This window comes from Oncorhynchus clarkii, chromosome 3 (genome assembly GCF_045791955.1).
Source record: "Oncorhynchus clarkii lewisi isolate Uvic-CL-2024 chromosome 3, UVic_Ocla_1.0, whole genome shotgun sequence".
Taxonomy (NCBI): domain Eukaryota; kingdom Metazoa; phylum Chordata; class Actinopteri; order Salmoniformes; family Salmonidae; genus Oncorhynchus; species Oncorhynchus clarkii.
The window spans coordinates 85554269-85576538 of NC_092149.1; the positions used below are offsets into that span (position 1 = coordinate 85554269).

General features: G+C 42.4%; 2 protein-coding genes across 3 annotated transcripts in view; one reads left to right on the top strand and one right to left on the bottom strand.

Moving 5' to 3' along the window:
• The window catches only part of LOC139405527 (FHF complex subunit HOOK-interacting protein 1B-like), a 78924-nt gene extending 74270 nt beyond the window's left edge, over positions 1-4654 (bottom strand). For both annotated transcript variants that reach the window (XM_071147933.1, XM_071147934.1), the window contains exon 1: positions 4562-4654. The gene's annotated coding sequence lies outside the window, so the exon portion shown is untranslated. The remainder of the gene's footprint in view (positions 1-4561) is intronic.
• Positions 4655-16247: 11593 nt separating this feature from the next.
• LOC139386262 (cyclic nucleotide gated channel subunit alpha 4) lies at positions 16248-21920 on the top strand. Its single transcript, XM_071131761.1, has 7 exons — positions 16248-16316; positions 16630-16721; positions 17397-17503; positions 18893-19476; positions 19835-20080; positions 20706-20871; positions 21334-21920. Exons 2-7 carry the CDS (start codon positions 16678-16680, stop codon positions 21918-21920), a joined length of 1734 nt encoding a protein of 577 aa, XP_070987862.1. The 5' UTR covers positions 16248-16316; positions 16630-16677.
• Positions 21921-22270: the final 350 nt, after the last annotated feature.

Below are 22270 nucleotides of genomic sequence, written 5' to 3' on the forward strand. Positions count from 1 at the left end.
TTCTTCAGGATGGCAGAGGGTACTGTATCATCGCTCATCAACAACATGGGGACATAAGAACAAGTGAGTCAGTGCACAAATGTCCCAGTGTTGTCCGGGTTAGGGGAAGGGTTTTGGCCGGCCGGGATTTGTCCCATTGAGATCTAGCAACTCCTTGTGGCGGGCTGGGCGCAATGCACGATGACTTCAGTTGCCAGCTGTATGGTGTTTCCAACAAGACATTGGTGCGGCCGGTGCTTCCCGGGTTCAACGAGCAGTGTGTTAAGAAGCAGTGTGGCTTGGAAGCGTCATGTTTCGGAGGACGCATGGCTCTCGAACTTCGCCTCTCCCGAGTCCGTACGGGAGCTGCAGTGATGGGACAAGACTGTAACTACCAATTGGATATCATGAAATTGGAGAGAAAAAGGGGGTGAAAAGTACCATAAATAAAACAGGGAATGTAAAAGAGGATAACAAGTAGGGATGTTAATAGTTAACCGCTAATTAACATAGTTAACCTTCGGCGGCAGGTAGCCTAGTGGTTAGAGTGTAGAGGCGGTAGGTAGCCTAGTGGTTAGAGTGTAGAGGCGGCAGGTAGCCTAGTGGTTAGAGCATTGGACTAGTCACCAAAAGGTTGCAAGATCAAATCCCCGAGCTGACAAGGTAAAAATCTGTCGTTCTGCCCTTCAACAAGGCAGTTAACCCACTGTTCCCCCGTAGGCAGTCATTGAAAATAAGAATGTGTTCTTAACAGACCTGTCTAGTTAAATAAATGGGAGAAAAAAAAGATTAAAAAATTGCTTAACCGCCGAAAAAAATTGCCCAGTCATGCTTATTGGTCTATAGGTTAATATGCATAGTGTAATTAAATTGGGTATTTGTTTGTCGTCATGTATCACACGCCACAGAGCCTAGTTAGAGGAATATCACCTGTCAGGCAGCATTGCGCAATCTGAGCTCGAGGTAGCATAATTGTTTGAAACCTGAGCGTTTTACTTTACTTAAAATAACGAGCCATGTCTTACCTTGCTTCAAAGTAGCCTTGCAAAAAAAATCCATCCGTAAAAACTTAAGAGGCAATTTTTTAAATAAATCTTCATCATTCCATTAACCAGAATTTCTCTCCTGTTCTATTGGTTTTCATATCAACTTTCTTTCGTTGTCCAAAAGCCAAAGGCACAATCTTAGTCATATAAGTCAGGGAGAGTAGAAGGGGTCCTCAAGAATGAAGGAAATGGCCAGTCCGAACTCAAACTTTAACAAAAACCTTAACGAACGGCTAACAATCTACGGTATGTTGAATCCAGGCGCATTTCAGTCATGTTTCCTCTGTTTTCTTGCCTGTTGTACAACATCATATAATCAACTCATAGGCAGTGCTCCCACAAAGCACCTTAGCCATACAGGCCTATCCCATGGCAGAACTTGTGTTTGCGGGTTTATAAGCTGAACAGCAGCTAAGCTTAAGGCTCAATATGTCTGACAAAACAAAGAAGTCAGCCTTTCAATCCCTGAGCTAAATGTGGGGAAAGAAAATAAGCTTGGAGGTGTGCCACGGCAGAACTATGTATCCGGCTAATGTACAAAAACGGTGGGGATTTTATTTCCAGGTCACATTCTTCAGGTGCTATAAAAGTCAGTAAGTTGAGCTCAAAGTCCACCTGCTCATATTCTAACACTGGGAGATTACGGCTGCACGTACACAATAAGGATGTAGAAAGGAAAGACAAAGGTCAGTTATGAGGTGAACAGAACTAAAAACGTGTGTAGCTCTGTCCTTGAGCTGTTCGTGTCTATTAATGTTCTGTATTAGGTTTCATGTTATGTGTTCTGTGTGGAACCCCAGGAAGAGTAGCTGCTGCTTTTGTAACAACTAATGGGGATCCATAATAAACCCCAGGAAGAGTAGCTGCTGCTTTTGTAACAACTAATGGGGATCCATAATAAACCCCAGGAAGAGTAGCTGCTGCTTTTGTAACAACTAATGGGGATCCATAATAAACCCCAGGAAGAGTAGCTGCTGCCCTGATAGGAACTAATGGGGATCCATAATAAACCCCAGGAAGAGTAGCTGCTGCTTTTGTAACAGCTAATGGGGATCCATAATAAACCCCAGGAAGAGTAGCTGCTGATTTTGTAACAACTAATGGGGATCCATAATAAACCCCAGGAAGAGTAGCTGCTGCCTTGGCAGGACCTAATGGGGATCCATAATAAACCCCAGGAAGAGTAGCTGCTGCCTTGGCAGGACCTAATGGGGATCCATAATAAACCCCAGGAAGAGTAGCTGCTGCCTTGACAGGAACTAATGGGGATCCATAATAAACCCCAGGAAGAGTAGCTGCTGCCTTGGCAGGAACTAATGGGGATCCATAATAAACCCCAGGAAGAGTAGCTGCTGCCTTGGCAGGACCTAATGGGGATCCATAATAAACCCCAGGAAGAGTAGCTGCTGCCTTGGCAGGACCTAATGGGGATCCATAATAAACCCCAGGAAGAGTAGCTGCTGCCTTGGCAGGACCTAATGGGGATCCATAATAAACCCCAGGAAGAGTAGCTGCTGCCTTGGCAGGAACTAATGGGGATCCATAATAAACCCCAGGAAGAGTAGCTGCTGCCTTGGCAGGAACTAATGGGGATCCATAATAAATCCCAGGAAGAGTAGCTGCTGCCTTGGCAGGACCTAATGGGGATCCATAATAAACCCCAGGAAGAGTAGCTGCTGCCTTGGCAGGACCTAATGGGGATCCATGATAAACCCCAGGAAGAGTAGCTGCTGCTTTTGTAACAACATTATTAATTATTATTAACATAATAAAATGCCAAAATAAACTTAACCAAACCTTGAAACCGTTCTGTCGACGCGGACAGTCAGAGCAGAAATTAGACGTTAGGCTGCCTCACTCAGCACAGTGAGAGGCCTTTATGGGATCTCTAGATAGGTTGGGTTCTAAGGCTGCTCTTTATGGGATCTGTAGTTATGTTGGGTTCTACTGTTGCTCTTTATGGGATCTCCAAGAGTGTCTATATTTCTGTCGAGAGAGAGAATATGAGAGAGAGAGAGAATGAGGTGTGTGTATGAAAGGAAGAGATGAGAAACTGGGTGAATATGCTAGATATGATTCTGCTGAGATCCAGCAGGCCTGAGGCAGAGAGGCAGAGTCAGTTCCCAGAGAGGTAGTCTATATATGATGTTATCAGACCTCCCACACACAGACACACACACATCCTAAAGACTCAGTGAAAGCCATGTAACGCTCACAAATGGGCAGAGATAAAATATGAGGGTAGGGAAGAGTTTCTCATGAGAGGCCAACTGACCAGTCATGTTTGTTGAACTCTTGTGCCTGCATCTGAAATGACACCCTATCCCCTGTATAGCACACTACTTTTGACGGTCAAAAGTAGTGCACTACATAACTTAGGTAATAGGGTGCTCTCTCTCTCTGGCCACAGAAAGATGCTTCTCCGTGATAAATGATTGAGTGGCAAGTCAGCCACCATTGCTCCTCAGCCTGTCGTGTCAAGTCCATCTCAACAAAGAACCTCCTGACCTGGACAGTTCGGTCATGTCTCAAATGTTCTCAATAACCAACTTAAAAATGTGCTGAAGAATTATAAATCATTCGCAGAATAATTTCAGGGTCTGTGCCAGTGTTGAAGTAGACCGAGAGGAATGTAAAATGCAAGCTGTTGCACTCTGAAAACAATGAAGGTTAACTAGAAAGACTAGTAGATCATACAGTCAAAAAGGTGAAGATCGTGTCTCAACAAGTTTTTAGAAACACTAGCTACAACATCCTCAGCCAACCTTGACATGATGCAGGTCAATTATTAATAAAGAAGGTTAGACATTTGATAGATATGAGCTTAGAATAAAAAAAAATAGAAAATATTTATCCCAATCCTAAAATAACCAGCAACAAGCTAGCTAACTAGCAATTGATTGGCTAAGCTAAATAGCCAGTTAGCTTCGTTTATTAGCATTGCTGACGTTAGCAATTACAATCACTGGGAAATGGTGCTAGCTACACATTTCAAAACTCCCAAAGTGAATATAAAGTAACATTAAGGGAATATTTTAGGAACTAGTGTGCCTGCCTGCTGGTCGTTGGCATAACATCCCTCTGTCACAGACTGTATTCACAGTGCTGATGTTTGATGCAGTGTTTAGCTAATAACACAATAATGTGTTTCAATAAGGCGCTAATTTAGCTAATAAAAACTGTTTATCTAGCTACCTCATATAACGTTATGTCTCCTTCTTCGGCGATTTAAACGTTAGCAACAAAAAAAACTGATTTGTTCACACTCAACGTGGTTAAATAACGTTAGCAAGCAAAATGACAAAAGTCATATTAAACCAGCAAAATACTCACCGTTTGGGTTTGCATTATTTAACAACAAAACCGCTAAACTGCTGCGGAGGAGCAGTGATTTCCACAGGATAACTTCGCTAGCTAGCTAGCCAACAGAAAAGCTAATTTATCAGTTTACTATCCAGGATATTCCACTGTCAGTCGACCAGTGTACAGTAAAATAATAATTACACAACACTGTGAAAACGTAATTAGCTACTCACCGACGCAAAAGAAGATCGCCGTTGAATTGTTTACATTTTTTTTGTCGCATAGGTTATTCCTTCAGACAACAACAACCCGTTTTCATGATTTCACAATCTCTCTCTCTTCGCCACCTTCTCGAATTCCTCTGTCTCACACGCACACACACGCAAGGGACGCGATGACGTTGTGTGATAGAAAGCGCGTCTCCGTGTCCTCTTCCACCTGTGTGATGCTAGACGCAATAAGGAATTAGTTAGCCGCAATTGTGGAATTTGTGCTTTGCCTTCAGAAAAAGAAAAGTCCACATCTGAAAGTGATTAAACAGATACAAATAATGGAATCATGCCATATTTGGACTAGATAATGCGAAACAAAGTCTGAATGTTGTTAAACAAATTTATAACAAAAGATGATAATTAGTTAAATTGAAAGTAAAAATCTGTCGGAATTGCACTGTGGCTGTAACAGACTTTAGACTTGCATTGGGGGCATACTTATACACTTTACAGCCTAACCTATTATGCACCCATTAAATGGGGTATCAACCTACTCAGAAACATTCACTTTAGCTCTCATTGCAGGACGTTGACTGTGGGAATTAACCTTTCCAGTCAGTCTATAGTGTGTATCGAACAGTTATATTGCACTGTGCACACTGGCAAGGCGGGTGTGTGTGTGTGTGGGAGGGGGGGGGGGGGGGGGGTGCTACATACTCTGGGGTCCCCCACAATCCCCCCATATAGCATATGAACATGTCAATAGCCATGATTTTTTATATGTGTATATATATATAATTACACAAAATTAGCTTAAAACGAAACGTTTTCTTTCAGCCTCATGGCTAAATGAGTAGAATAGCAGGAAATTAGCTCAGTGATTCTTGAAAGTCGGGACAATTCTTATCCGGCAGGAAAAATAAATTTTTATGGTTGAAAAAAAATGACTTTCTTGCATTATTTGAGCTTAAAATGTATATTAAGGGAATTTTATAAGGAAAATATTTGTTTTGGGAATTTTCTAAATACTTTCAATCTTATTTTGTTTCCATGTCGACTCTATGCCTGGAAATGCCCTTGTCCTGAGCAAAGGATCCAAATTTCAAACTCTCCAAAAAGGTGTTCTAAAAACTGGCAATAATGGATATTAACTGATGTCATCTCAATAATGGGTATTAACTGATGTCATCTCAATAATGGATATTAACTGATGTCATCTCAATAATGGATATTAACTGATGTCATCTCAATTATGGATATTAACTGATGTCATTTCAATAATGGATATTAACTGACGTCGTCTCAATAATGGATATTAACTGATGTTATTTCAATCACGAATATTAACTGATGTCATCTCAATAATGGATATTAACTGGTGTCATTTCAATAATGGATATTAACTGATGTCATTTCAAAAATGGATATTAACTGATGTCGTCTCAATAATGGGTATTAACCTATGTTATTTCAGTAATGGATATTAACTGATGTCATCTCAATAATGGGTATTAACTGATGTCATTTCAATAATGGATATTTGTTCTTAACTGATTTGCCTAGTTAAATAAAGGTAAAAAAATAAAATAAAAATACAATTAATGGATATTAACTGATGTCATTTCAATAATAGCTATTAACTGATGTCATATCTTGCAATAACCCTCTGTGACTTTAAAGAATATTTCTCTCAAAACTTAAAGATGTGTCCGGAGATTTGGTCAACTCCGTCAGATATGTCTAAATTGAATCAGGAATGAGCAGTGACAGCTATACCATAAGGACCCTTTATTCATGTCCTCATTACATGTAGTGAAACAAGACCACTCATGGTCTGGAAGGTTCTCTACTTTTAATAGATTTAAACAAACCATATTGGAATCATCATTGGAGTCACAACCATAAACTGTAAACTCCTTCTGCCTGATAGATTATGATTCATTTAATTAGGTATTAGTGTCATAAAGCAACTGAGGGAGAAAAAAATTGCTACGGTGTATACTACTCCGTAAAACATAAACTCCGTCCAATTTTTTGTCTAAAGTCAAGCGTCAGATTGACTACAACACAACAGTAGTAGGTTTAGAGGTGGAATTATCTGGTGAAATCTTGCTTTCAAAATAAGTCTGTGAAATCTGTATTAATGCCTCCTGCTTTTCTTAGCCAAATATTTTCAGAACCTCTTTTGGAGAAAACAAAGATGTTCTGCCTAAGGTCCCCATAGCAGAGTTCACTTGCTGGTGTTCTGAGCTAGGTTTAGTGATAATTCCAGGGAATTTCAGTTCCTCACATTGGGTTGGCATAACAATTGACATGGAGCACCGAGCGAGACAACCATTACATTAAACTGTAGAATAATGAGACCAGACCATTAAACTGTAGAATGAGACAACCATTACATTAAACTGTAGAATAATGAGACAACCATTACATTAAACTGTAGAATAATGAGACCAGACCATTAAACTGTAGAATAATGAGACCAGACCATTAAACTGTAGAATAATGAGACCAGACCATTAAACTGTAGAATGAGACAACCATTACATTAAACTGTAGAATAATGAGACAACCATTACATTAAACTGTAGAATAATGAGACAACCATTACATTAAACTGTAGAATAATGAGACAACCATTACATTAAACTGTAGAATGAGACAACCATTACATTAAACTGTAGAATAATGAGACCAGACCATTAAACTGTAGAATAATGAGACCATTACATTAAACTGTAGAATAATGAGACAACCAGACCATTAAACTGTAGAATAATGAGACCAGACCATTAAACTGTAGAATGAGACAACCAGAACATTAAACTGTAGAATAATGAGACCAGACCATTAAACTGTAGAATAATGAGACAACCAGACCATTAAACTGTAGAATAATGAGACCAGACCATTAAACTGTAGAATAATGAGACAACCATTACATTAAACTGTAGAATGAGACAACCATTACATTAAACTGTAGAATAATGAGACCAGACCATTAAACTGTAGAATGAGACAACCATTACATTAAACTGTAGAATAATGAGACCAGACCATTAAACTGTAGAATGAGACAACCATTACATTAAACTGTAGAATAATGAGACCAGACCATTAAACTGTAGAATGAGACAACCATTACATTAAACTGTAGAATAATGAGACCAGACCATTAAACTGTAGAATAATGAGACAACCATTACATTAAACTGTAGAATAATGAGACCAGACCATTAAACTGTAGAATGAGACAACCATTACATTAAACTGTAGAATAATGAGACCAGACCATTAAACTGTAGAATAATGAGACAACCAGACCATTAAACTGTAGAATAATGAGACCAGACCATTAAACTGTAGAATAATGAGACAACCAGACCATTAAACTGTAGAATAATGAGACCAGACCATTAAACTGTAGAATAATGAGACAACCAGACCATTAAACTGTAGAATAATGAGACCAGACCATTAAACTGTAGAATAATGAGACAACCAGACCATTAAACTGTAGAATAATGAGACCAGACCATTAAACTGTAGAATAATGAGACCAGACCATTAAACTGTAGAATGAGACAACCAGAACATTAAACTGTAGAATGAGACAACCATTACATTAAACTGTAGAATATAAAATAAATAATAGAGTTGTGATGGATATTGTCCTTTACTATGAATTCTGGCATCGATGAAGTAAATAAAAAACTGTCAGATTGTAGCAGTTGTGGTATCTACAGTACGTTTGTTTTCCAAAGCGGTCCTTTCACGGCAAAGCATTAAGTGATTTTTGCAACAAAGCAATGAGAGATTGCCTGTTCTATGAGTTGACAGAATACAAAGTATTTGTTTAGAAAGATCTAGCTGTGTGATATCATTTAACGATAAGCCTGTTATGAAATCATTATTTTTGAATGAATCATTTCATGAATTAAGTAATCTAATGAAATGAAGATGGTGCTGGGATCTCAGAGGTTTAATTTTGTCTTTCGGGAGCTGAAAGTCTGGGACCTTTCTGTCAGGTATCAAGGTAAGACCCAGTGGTAGACCGTGTCGAAGTAACAATGTTTATTACAGCAACAGGGGCAAAGGTACAGGACGGCAGGCAGGCTCAAGGGCAGGCAGAGTGGTCAGGCGGGTGGACACAGGGTCAGGCAGAGGGGTCAGGCGGGTGGACACAGGGTCAGGCAGAGGGGTCAGGCGGGTGGACACAGGGTCAGGCAGAGGGGTCAGGCGGGTGGACACAGGGGCAGGCAGAGGGGTCAGGCAGGTGGACACAGGGTCAGGCAGAGGGGTCAGGTAGGTGGACACAGGGTCAGGTAGAGGGGTCAGGCAGGTGGACACAGGGTCAGGCAGAGGGGTCAGGCAGGTGGACACAGGGTCAGGCAGAGGGGTCAGGCAGGTGGACACGGGGTCAGGCAGAGGGGTCAGGCGGGTGGACACAGGGTCAGGCAGAGGGGTCAGGCAGGTGGACACAGGGGTCAGGCAGAGGGGTCAGGCAGGTGGACACAGGGTCAGGCAGAGGGGTCAGGCAGGTGGACACAGGGTCAGGCAGAGGGGTCAGGCAGGTGGACACAGGGTCAGGCAGAGGGGTCAGGCGGGTGTTCACAGGGTCAGGACAGGCAGAGGGGTCAGGCAGGTGGACATAGGGTCAGGACAGGCAGAGGGGTCAGGCAGGTGGACACAGGGTCAGGCAGAGGGGTCAGGCAGGTGGACACAAGGTCAGGCAGAGGGGTCAGGCGGGTGGACACAGGGTCAGGACAGGCAGAGGGGTCAGGCAGGTGGACACAGGGTCAGGCCAGGCAGAGGGGTCTGGCAGGTGGACACAGGGTCAGGACAGGCAGAGGGGTCAGGACAGGTGGACACATGGTCAGGACAGATGGACACAGGGTCAGGACAGGTGGACACAGGGTCAGGTCAGGCAAGGGTCAAAAACCAGGAGGACAAGAAAAGAGAGAGGGGAAACGCAGGCGCTGAGACAAAAAACGCTGGTTGTCATGACAAACAAGATGAACTGGCAACAGACAAACAGAGAACACAGGTATAAATACACAGGGGATAATGGGGAAGATGGGCGACACCTGGAGGGGAGTGGAGACAATCACAAAGACAGGTGAAACAGATCAAATCAAATGTTATTTGTCACATACACATGGTTAGCAGATGTTAATGCGAGTGTAGCAAAATGCTTATGCTTCTAGTTCCGACCGTGCAGTAATATCCAACGAGTAATATAACCTAACGATTTCACAACAACTACACAAGTGTAAAGCAATGAATACAAATATATGAATGAGTGATATCCGAAAGGCAAGATGCAGTAGATGGCATAGAGTACAGTATATACATATGAGATGAGTAATGTAGGGTATGTAAACATTATATAAAGCATCATTATTTAAAGTGACACATTTCAGGGTGTGACACTTTTTACCTTTTTTTAACTAGGCAAGTCAGTTAAGAACAAATTCTTATTTTCAATGACAGCCTAAGAACAGTGGGTTAACTGCCTGTTCAGGGGCAGAACGACAGATTTGTACCTTGTCAGCTCGGGGGTTTGAACTTGCAACCTTCCGGTTACTAGTCCAACCACTAGGCTACCCTGCCGCCCCACTTTGAGATGTGATGTTACTCACCATGGGAATTTGCTTGAAATCACAAATAGAGAACCAATATTGAAGCTGTGTTGATCTCCAAAAGCACATCTTATGGCATTTGTGTTAGCGTAGGACTAATTCTATATTTTGTAACACTTGTATAACGACGACTATTTCCTAACAGTATGTCATTCATTACAGTATTTGTCAAGGAGTGCCTCACCCTTCTCTCAACCACAGGACACGGAAGGCTTTTGGTTCAATCATCATTCTACCACACCTATGTTTACTAATCAACTGCTCTACGTGACCAAGAGAGGTAGAATCAGGTGTGGTAGGATTGGTCTGAAACAAAAGCCTGAACAGCCTGCAGGTGGTAAAGAACAGTCCTGATAGGTAGAGAACAGTCCTGATAGATAAAGAACAGCCCTGATGAGTAAAGAACAGCCCTGATAGGTAAAGAACAGCCCTGATAGATAAAGAACAGCCCTGATAGGTAAAGAACAGCCCTGATAGATAAAGAACAGCCCTGATAGGTAAAGAACAGCCCTGATAGGTAAAGAACAGCCCTGATAGATAAAGAACAGCCCTGATAGGTAAAGAACAGCCCTGATAGATAAAGAACAGCCCTGATAGGTAAAGAACAGCCCTGATAGGTAAAGAACAGACCTGATAGAAAAAGAACAGACCTGATAGAAAAAGAACAGTCCTGATAGATAAAGAACATCCCTGATGACTAAAGAACAGCCCTAATAGGTAAAGAACAGCCCTGATAGGTAAAGAACAGCCCTGATAGATAAAGAACAGCCCTGATAGGTAAAGAACAGCCCTGATAGATAAAGAACAGTCCTGATAGGTAAATAACAGCCCTGATAGATAAAGAACAGTCCTGATAGGTAGAGAACAGTCCTGATAGGTAAAGAACAGCCCTGATAGGTAAAGAACAGCCCTGATAGGTAAAGAACAGCCCTGATAGATAAAGAACAGTCCTGATAGGTAAAGAACAGCCCTGATAGGTAAAAGAAAAGCCCTGATAGGTAAAGAACAGTCCTGATAGGTAAAGAACAGCCCTGATAGGTAAAGAACAGCCCTGATAGGTAAAGAACAGTCCTGATGAGTAAAGAACAGCCCTGATAGATGAAGAACAGCCCTGATAGGTAAAGAACAGTCCTGATAGATAAAGAACAGTCCTGATAGGTAAAGAACAGTCCTGATAGGTAAAGAACAGCCCTGATAGGTAAAGAACAGCCCTGATAGGTAAAGAACAGTCCTGATGAGTAAAGAACAGCCCCGATAGGTAAAGAACAGCCCTGATAGATAAAGAACAGCCCTGATAGGTAAAGAACAGTCCTGATAGGTAAAGAACAGCCCTGATAGATAAAGAACAGTCCTGATAGGTAGAGAACAGTCCTGATAGGTAAAGAACAGCCCTGATAGGTAAAGAACAGCCCTGATAGGTAAAGAACAGTCCTGATAGGTAAAGAACAGCCCTGATAGGTAAAGAACAGCCCTGATAGGTAAAGAACAGTCCTGATGAGTAAAGAACAGCCCTGATGAGTAAAGAACAGCCCTGATAGGTAAAGAACAGTCCTGATAGGTAAAGAACAGTCCTGATAGGTAAAGAACAGCCCTGATAGGTAATGAACAGCCCTGATAGGTAAAGAACAGTCCTGATAGGTAAAGAACAGTCCTGATAGGTAAAGAACAGCCCTGATAGGTAAAGAACAGCCCTGATAGGTAAAGAACAGTCCTGATAGGTAAAGAACAGTCCTGATAGGTAAAGAACAGCCCTGATAGGTAAAGAACAGCCCTGATAGGTAAAGAACAGTCCTGATAGGTAAAGAACAGCCCTGATAGGTAAAGAACAGTCCTGATAGGTAAAGAACAGCCCTGATAGGTAAAAGAACAGCCCTGATAGGTAAAGAACAGTCCTGATAGGTAAAGAACAGCCCTGATGAGTAAAGAACAGCCCTGATGAGTAAAGAACAGCCCTGATAGGTAAAGAACAGCCCTGATAGGTAAAGAACAGTCCTGATAGGTAAAGAACAGTCCTGATAGGTAAAGAACAGTCCTGATAGGTAAAGAACAGCCCTGATAGGTAAAGAACAGTCCTGATAGGTAAAGAACAGTCCTGATAGGTAAAGAACAGTCCTGATAGGTAAAGAACAGCCCTGATAGGTAAAGAACAGTCCTGATAGGTAAAGAACAGTCCTGATAGGTAAAGAACAGTCCTGATAGGTAAAGAACAGCCCTGATAGGTAAAAGAACAGTCCTGATAGGTAAAGAACAGCCCTGATAGGTAAAGAACAGTCCTGATAGGTAAAGAACAGCCCTTTATTCTACATTATCTTGTAAATAGTTGATGGGTGTATGTTGATGCTTTGTGTAGTTTCCAGGAGCTTGCTCGCTTATCTTGTTAAAAAGAGATCAGGGAACATTTTCAGTTTCTCACATATTGGCTCAAATGGGTTACTGTTTTTCGATTCCCTCTGAAAAATAATTTATTTAAATAAACACGGATTAAAAACATTTATATTTGCAATTTGTTATCGTTGGGTATCTTCGATACTGTCACATGTATGATTTCACACAGTTAAAGTTCACAAATATTGGGTAAACACTTCAGAATTGTAATCTGTGGATGTCACTGAGTAGGCTGATATCCCATTTCATGGACCCAAAGATCCACAGGTTAGGCTGTACAGTGTACATAGCAATATGAATGTTGCTCATTTCACACTGTTTTCAAAGTCCAGCAATAAGAGCTAAGACCATAATATATACATAGTTGTGTCCTGTAAATGTCACTGAGTAGGCTGATATCCCCATTTCATGGGTGCACAATCCATAGGTTAGGCCTATAATTGCATATAAGTATGCCCCCAATTCAACTATGTAGTCTAATACACCCACAGCAGGATTTAAACAGTTTTTTTCAGTTTATTACCAAAATAATTAATTACTGTATTTAACTGTAAATTATGTTACAACATTACAACCTTGTTTAGCATTATATACCCCAAAAATGTCTTGATTCCGTTTGCATCACTTTCAATGGGGGACTTTTACTTTGAAGGCAAAACTCAAATTCCACTATTGTGGCTATTCCTTATTGTGGCTAGTTTCACACAGGTGCACAATCCCTCCACCACCCTTGAAGGCAGCCTCCTATCTGAAAGTCAGTACTATTGAGTATCCTTGGGATGTCCTTACCCTAAACCCTAACCTTAAACCCTACCTTAATCTTAATCAAAACCATAACCCTTACCTAACCTTGACCCTAACCTTTTTAAAAGTCAACTTAAATTGAGCAGGGACATTCACCCATGAGTTTAAAAACACATTTCCCATTTAAGCTGGTGGCCAATCTTCATAAAAGGGCCTCATTTTCTTTTTAGACACCCCTACCTGAGGTAGAACAAAACACAACCATCTCTTACGTCTCACATTTATGAAATGGATGGTCGTGTAAAACATATTTTACTGCTGAAGCGGTTAAATTGACAGAAACGGTCAAACAAGAGGCTCCTCAGGGTGGGTCAAACTTGCCCAGAATGACCAGTTAGCTGTGCAAGCTGGTCAGGTCCCAGAACTACAACCACTACTGGTTAACCTTGTCTCCACACGCTGTTAGAATCAACACACTTAAGTTTCAGTGTACATAGCAGCGCCTCTAGAAAGCTTTCATACCCTTTGACTTGTTCCACATGTTGTCACAGCCTTAATTGCAAAATGGAGGAAATAGATTGTTTTTTCTCTCTCTCTCTCTCTCTCACCCATCTATCTATACACTATACATAATGACAAAGTGAAAACATGTTGTTTTTTTTAGAAATGTTAACATATTTATTGAAAAGGGAATACAGAAATATCTCATTTACATACTTTAAGTATTCACACCCTTACGTTGTAGAAGTACCTTTGGCAGTGATTACAGCTGTGAGTCTTTCTGGGTAAGTCTCTATGAGCTTTCCACACCTGGATTGTGCAACATTTTAATTCTTCAAGCTCTGTCAAATTGGTTGTTGATCATTGTTAGACAACTGTTTTCAGGTCTTTCCATAGTCAAAACTGTAACTCGTCCACTCAGGAGCATTCCCTGTCTTCTTGGTAAGCAACTCCAGTGTATATTAGGCCTTGTGTTTTAGGTTATTGTCTTGCTGAAAGGTGAGTTTGTCTCCCAGTGTCTGGTGGAAAGCAGACTGAACCAGATTTTCCTCTAGGATTTTGACTGTGCTTGGCTCAATTCCATTTTTTTTTATCTTGAAAAACACCCCAAGTACGGATTACAAGCATACCCATAACATGATGCAGCCACCACTATGCTTGGAAATATGGAGAGTGGTACTCAGTAATGTGTTGTATTGGATTTGCCCCAAACATAACACTTTGTATTGAGGACAAAAAGGGAATTTCTTTGCCACATTGTTTGCAGTTTTACTTTAGTGGCTTGTTGCAAACAGGATGAATGTTTTCAAATGTTTTTATTCTGTACAGGATTCCTTCTTTTCACTCTGTCAATTAGGTTATTATTGTGGAGTAACTACAATGTTGTTGATCCATCCTCAGATTTCTCCTATCACAGCCATTCAACTCTGTAAGTTACAGATACTCGTGTGTGTGTGTGTGTGGTACAGAGATGATGTAGTCATAAAATCATGTTCAACACTATTATTGAGTACATGCAATTTATGTGACTTGTTAAGTACATTTTTACTCCTGAATTTATTTAGGCTTGTCATAATTTAGGGGCGGCAGGTAGCATCGTGGTTAGAGAGTTGGGCCAATAACCGGAAAGGTTGCTAGATGAAGTCCCTGAGCTGACAAGGTAAAAATCTGTTGTTCTGCCCCTGAACAAGGCAGTTTAACCCACTGTTCCCCAGTAGGCTGTCATTGTAAATAAGAATTTGTTCTTAACTGACTTGCCTAGTTTTAAAAAAACAAAGGGATTGAATACTTATTTACTCAAGCCTTTTCATTTTTAATGAATTTGTATATTTTGTTTTTTAGAAAAACATGATTCCATTTTCACATTATGGGGTAGTATGAAGGCCAGTACATTCAGGCTGTAACACAACAAAAGGTCAAGGGGTGTGAATACTTTCCGAAGGCACTGTGTTTGCAAACGCTACTAGAGAGGCTGGTTGTCGTATCACAGGTCGCTTTCCTGTAACTTGGATACGTAACTGTGTGCCTGTGTCGTAAAAAGCCTTGTTACATTTCACAGAATGGCCCATTGTTGATATGCTATGAAAGTGTAAATCTATTTGGCTTCAGGTATTCAAACACAACAGAGTTGTGGCAGTGCCACTTCATGCAAAATGTATATTTACATGTCATCAACCTCCATCAAATGGTATTATGGAAGCCATATTGGATTTCGGAAGCCATATTAGATTTCGGAAGCCATATTGGATTTCGGAAGCCATATTAGATTTCGGAAGCCATATTGGATTTCGGAAGCCATATTGGATTTCGGAAGCCATATTGGATTTCAGGCAAAATCCATGGTAGCCTGAAAGATAATCTGTGGTGGTCCTCTGATTTAATTACAAGAGTAGGTGCTAAGATGTACATCCTCCAAGGAATCTTGGACTCCCACAAAATACATAAGATGTGAGGGTTAAACCAGAGGAGGACTGTAAAACCACAGGCTAAGATTACATCATTGTTTGTTTTATAGCCTATCCTTATCAAATGAACTGAGAAGTCGACACCATCTAAACCCTTTGGGATTTGTTGCGGCAGGACTAGTTGGTTCATGAACAAATGAGGTCCCTGAAGGGATCTACCTGCCGCCTGGATAGAGAGTCACCTGCTCCCCTCCCGCGGAGACAGTTCAGCGTGATCAACAGGTGTGCCGCTGCTCAGGTAGGCTTGGCTTGTTGTCATGTTAACACAGCAATGCCGCTATAACACCAGACAACAGAGTTGTGCAGGGCAGCTTACACTTCTACTCCCTTATTACTACCAGGTACCTCTGCTGGACCATCAGGGCGAAGGGTTAGGGAGGGCCTATGACTGAGGCAAAACCTTCTGACAGATTAGATAAGGGCAGAATGAACCGATGGGCGAGGGTGTTCAGGTGGCATCGGATGCAGAAAGAGGACGATGAAGTAGAGGAGAAGAAAGAGGAGGGGAAAGATGAGAAGAAGCTTCCGGCAAAGCCCAAAGTGAAGTAAGAGACTTGGGCAAAACATGACGGATACATGATAGCATGGATACAATTGATCATTGAAAATAAATTATAACATTATAGATGCTTTTCCCAGCTCTAGATTGATGTTGTTGTATGTTACTCCTTTAATCTAATCACCTTTACTAATTTATTTTTATTTTTTATAACCTTTATGGTTATTGTTGATGTCATTATCTCACTTCGCTTTAGAAACAGTGGCTTTGTGCCATTCATGCTAATAAAGTTGATCTGAATGTGAATCACCCAGGATGTTTCTATCTGTCCGTCTCCTGATCAGATGGACGGAGTGGGTGGTTGACCCATCAGAGGAGTTTTATTATGGATGGCTCCAGGTCATGATCTTCCCCGTCTTCTACAACTGGATCATCATCATCTGTAGGTGAGTGTCTCAAATGTACAATAATAATAATAATAATATTTCATTTCCCTGGCTCAATATAAATTTTAGCATCGTAGTATAATTTCTACAGGTGCCAGTGGTCTATAATCCACCTGAATAAGAAATAGACCTCACAGAAACCTGAAACATGTAAACCGATTGAAATGTCATTTTGTAGCCTCCCGGGTGGCGCAGTGGTCTAGGGAACTGCATTGCTAGCTGTGCCACCAGAGACTCTGGGTTCGCGCCCAGGCTCTGTTGCAGCTGGCTGTGACCGGGAGGTCTGTGGGGCGATGCACAATTGGCCTAGCGTCGTCCGGGTTAGGGAGGGTTTGGCCGGTAGGGATATCCTTGTCTCATTGCACACCAGCGACTCCTGTGGTGGGCAGGGTGCACCACAGCACGCTAACCAGGTCGCCAGGTGCATGGTGTTTTCTCCGACACATTGGTGCGGCTGGTTGGATGCGTGCTGTCTTAAAGAAGCAGTGCGGCTTGGTTGGGTTGTGTTTCGGAGAGGACGCATGACTTTCGACCTTCGTCTCTCCCGAGCCCGTACAGGAGTTGTAGCGATGAGACAAGATCGTAACTACTAACAATTGGATACCATGAAATTGGGTAAAATTTAAAATAAAAAAAAGATGATATTTGAAAATGGAATTTTACCTACTTTTCTAGGACATGCTTTAAGGAAATAGAGGATGAATTCCTGACACTGTGGCTCACGCTGGACTACTGCTCCGATCTCCTGTACGTGGCTGATACCATCATCAAATTTCGCACTGGTAAAGATAAAACATTTTTTTTACATATAGGAACTGTGTGTGGTCTGCCAGTGGTGGGTTAGAGAACATCTTTTGTCATTATTGTACTTACTAGATCACGATTCACAGTGGTATTTTAAAGAGTCACTGAACAACACGATCCACAGTGGTATTTTAAAAAGTCACTGAACAACACGATCCACAGTGGTATTTTAAAAAGTCACTGAACAACACGATCCACAGTGATATTTTAAAAAGTCACTGAACAACACGATCCACAGCGGTATTTTAAAGAGTCACTGAACACGCCAATTGGCACGTGTTTTTTTTCTCGATTCCTGGTTTGGTTAATGATGATTGTCCCTCATGAGACACTGTAGACACGGAAGCCAATATCACTTGCTCAAAATCCCCAGAATGAATCTAAGATAACACAAGAAATCTGTTTTTCACCGTGGATGTTTTAGTTGCGCAATTTTACATCTAAGGTGTTTGGTGCAGTATTTGCAAAGTGTTGTCTTGTGTAAACTAAGTCGGTCTGCTGGACAGGTCTGTTTGCCAATCCTATTGGATAAGGAGCAATCGCCACAGCTGTTCACACCATGGTAGTGGGCAAATGAACATCGTCAAATCAAAACCCAACCTTCATTTACCTATTGTGACACACGGATGTTCCACACTCTGTTTTAGACCAGACTTTGTTTATTCATTGTGTCAAAGTAGAATCCCAAAAGGTGTTGGTGGGTCACAGCACAGAATTGTATTTAATTAACTAGACAAATCGGTTAAGAACAATTTCTTGTTTACAATGACGGCCTACCCAGGGCCAATTCTGCACCCGCCCTATGGAACTCCCAATCACGGCTGGATGTGATGCAGCTTGGATTCCAACCAGGGTCTGTAGTGACGCCTCTTGCACTGAGATGCAGTTGATTAGACCGCTGCGCCACTCGGGAGACCCATTTCTTTCTGGGGAACAGACAGACATTTGCTCCTTGGTTCTTAATATGACTTTGCACTGTCACAGATTTGTATTGAGATCCTGTGGGACTTGTCTTACGATTGTATAACATTTCCTATTCAGATACTTCCATTGCTGTGATAATATAACTATGCTAGAATAATAGTTTCTGACTCATATCGACGCCACATAGGCCGTTTTCAAAGGATTTATTTTTTATTTTTTTAAAGGCAGTTGCTCTTTAATGCTCTTAAAAGCATGTGAAAAGCCCATGTGGAGAGCCCATGACTGAATTCTGTAAGAGGACGGAGAGAGAGTTAATGACTTCCTTTTCTTTCGTGATGACTCCGAGGCTTAGTTAAGTTATGAAATACATATTTTTTTATATCTCTGGTGATATGAACTTAACTCTGACCCAGACTGTATCTGTGCTGTGTTGCCACCTGCAGGTTTCCTAGAACAGGGTATCCTGGTGCAGGACAGGGACCGTCTGAAGAAGCGGTACCTCTTCTCCTCACATTTCCTGTTGGACCTGGCCTCCCTACTGCCCACTGACCTCCTCTATCTGTACTTCGGCATCAACCAGCCACTGGTGAGGGTCAACCGCTTCCTCCGTATCTCCCGGCTCAACGAAGCCATGGACCGCATGGAGACCCGTACCTCTTACCCCAACACCTTCCGCATCTCCAAGCTTATGCTCTACATCTTCGTGCTCATCCACTGGAACGCCTGCATCTACTTCGCCCTGTCCAGTTACATCGGCTTCGGGGTGGACCGCTGGGTTTACCCAAATATCACCGACCCTATGTTCTCCCCAGTGAGGCACCAGTACATCTACTGCTTCTGGTTCTCTGCGCAGATCTTCACCACGGTGGGCGACACGCCACTGCCCGACCGTGAGGAGGAGTACCTGTTTATGATTGCTGATCTGCTGATCGCCGTGCTGGTGTTTGCCTCCGTCGTGGGGAACGTGGGGAACGTCATCACCAACCTCAGGGACCGAGACAACGTCTTCTTCCCCAACCACGAGCTGGTGAGGGGCCGGGCCAGAGTATTGTTTTCTCCTCTATTATATAGTCAGGGTCGGGGGGGTGGTGGGTCGGGGTCAAGGTCGGGGGGGGGTTGGGTTCAGGCAGCCTTAGTTTTTCCTAGCCCCTGTGCTTCTGCCTCTACATTGCTTGCTATTTGGGGTTTTGGCTGGGTATCTGTACAGCACTTTGCAACAACTACTGATGTAAAAAAATAGATTTATCAAATAAATTTGATTGATAGCTCTGTTACCCTTTCACCTAAAAGAGTTTGCCTTGCATTCTCTCCCAGTGGCAATATACTTTCTGAAGGATCCCAGGATTTGTGACAGGCCTGGCTAATTCTACTTTATTTCATTCCAGGTCAAAGGTTACCTGCGCAACAGGTACATCAGCAAGGAGTTGCGTAACCGTGTCAACGACTGGTACCAGCACCTGTACATCAACCGTAAGATCACGAGGGAGAACGAGATCCTGCAGCAGCTTCCCGTCCAGCTGCAGACGGAGATCGCTGTGAGCGTACATCTGCCAACGCTCTCCAAGGTCACCATCTTCCAGAACTGTGAGACCAGTCTGCTGGAGGAGCTGGTGCTCAAACTCATCCCGCAGGTCAGAGGTCAAGGGTGAAATGGACAATCTGCAGTTGCTACATCCATTTTTGGACTTATAAATTTAAAATATATACAACCATTGATTCTTGAAGGATACAACTTACTCCGTCAGAACCCAAAATGTAAGCTTCTTTAACTCCTTTGTTTGTAAACAAAGTAAATTAAAACAAACACATTTAGCTGACGATTCTTATCCAGAGTGATTAGGGTTAAGTGCCTTGCTCAAGGGCACGTCTACAGATTTCACCTAGTCAGCTCGAAGACTCGAACCAGCTGCTTTTCAGTTATTGGCCTGACACTCTTAACCGCTAGCCTACCCACTGTTAATCCTGGTTGAAAGTATCACTTTGATATCATGGATGGCCAGTCATTTCTCCAGCCCCGTCCGTTAGCTGTTCACAAACTTAGCGGTGGGGTATCAGCTTTGTTCTTTTTCTAACTGCAAATTGTCCCTTTAAAGCCGGGTGCAATTCTGGTTATGTCTGCGTAGTCAATGGCGGTTGACATGTATATGACTGCTAACTTGACTCATGCTAGAGAACAATATTTCAGTTAAACATTACTTTGTTGTTTTTTTGTGCGACTGTAGCCATGACTTCCCAGACATGTCCTCTTGCCTGTAGGTGTATAGTCCCGGGGAGTACGTGTGCAGAAAGGGGGACGTGGGACATGAGATGTACATCATTAAGGATGGGAAACTGGCTGTGGTGGCAGACGATGGCATCACACAGTTCGCTGTGTTGAGTGACGGCAATTTCTTCGGGGAAATTAGCATCCTGAACATCAAAGGTGAGGAGTAATTCAGCACATTTATAGCATGTCCCTAACATTTTAACATTCCAACAATCCAACATTCCAGCATTCCAACATTCCAACAATCCAACATTCCAGCATTCCAACAATCCAACATTCCAACATTCCAACAATCCAGCATTCCAACAATCCAGCATTCCAACAATCCAACATTCCAGCATTCCAACAGTCCAACATTCCAACTTTCCAACATTCCAACATTCCAACATTCCAACAATCCAACATTCCAACATTCTAGTATTCTAACATTCCAACACAATGTCTCAATGGACAATCATGTCCCTAATAACTCAACACAATGTCTTAATGTACAGTCATGTCCCTAACATTCCAACACAATGTCTCAATGGACCCACAGTACAGACTTTAGAGTAGAAGTCAAGCAAATGAAATGTCAAAATGCCTCACACAAATACAACATTCCTCATCCTCTGGCAGGAAACAAATCAGGCAACCGTCGGACGGCCAACATCCGCAGCATCGGCCACTCAGACCTGTTCAGCCTTTCCAAGGAGGACCTGACAGACGTGCTGTCTGAGTTCCCAGCTGCCAAGCGACACCTGGAGGAGAAGGGTCGTCAGATCCTCACTAAGATGGGCATGTTGGTGGAGGCCGCGGAAGGCGAGGAGGAGCAGGACGAGGAGAAGGTGGAGGTCAAGGTGGAGAGACTGGAGGGTAACCTGAACACCCTGCAGACCAAGCTGGCCCGTTTAATGGCAGAGCTGGAGTCCAGCAACCGCAAGATCCTGGCCAGGGTGGAGCAATTGGAGCTAGAGACAGAGGGCTGGGAGGACAACTCGCCTGAGGAGGGAGAGGGAGGGGAGGTGGAGAGAAGGGATGGGGTGGGGATGGAAGTTGAGGGGGAGCGAGGAGAGGCGGAGGGAGAGGACCAGGCAAAGGGGACTAAAAGAGAGAATGAGGGAGAGAAGCACGCGGAAGACACTAAAAGAGAGGATGAGGGTGAGGGAAAGGATGAAGGATATGGAGAGGATAAAGGAGGAGAGGAAGGAGAAACAAGAGACTGAGAGAAGAGGACAGGAAGACATGTAGAGGACAATAAGGGAGATGAGGACAGGAAGACATGTAGAGGACAATAAGAGAGATAAAAGGAAGACATGTAGAAGACAATAAGAGAGGACAGGAAGACATGCAGAGGACAATAAGAGAGGACAGGAAGACATGCAGAGGACAATAAGGTAGATGAGGACAGGAAGACATGTAGAGGACAATAAGGTAGATGAGGACAGGAAGACATGTAGAGGACAATAAGAGAGATGAGGACAGGAAGACATGTAGAGGACAATAAGAGAGATGAGGACAGGAAGACATGTAGAGGACAATAAGGTAGATGAGGACAGGAAGACATGTAGAGGAC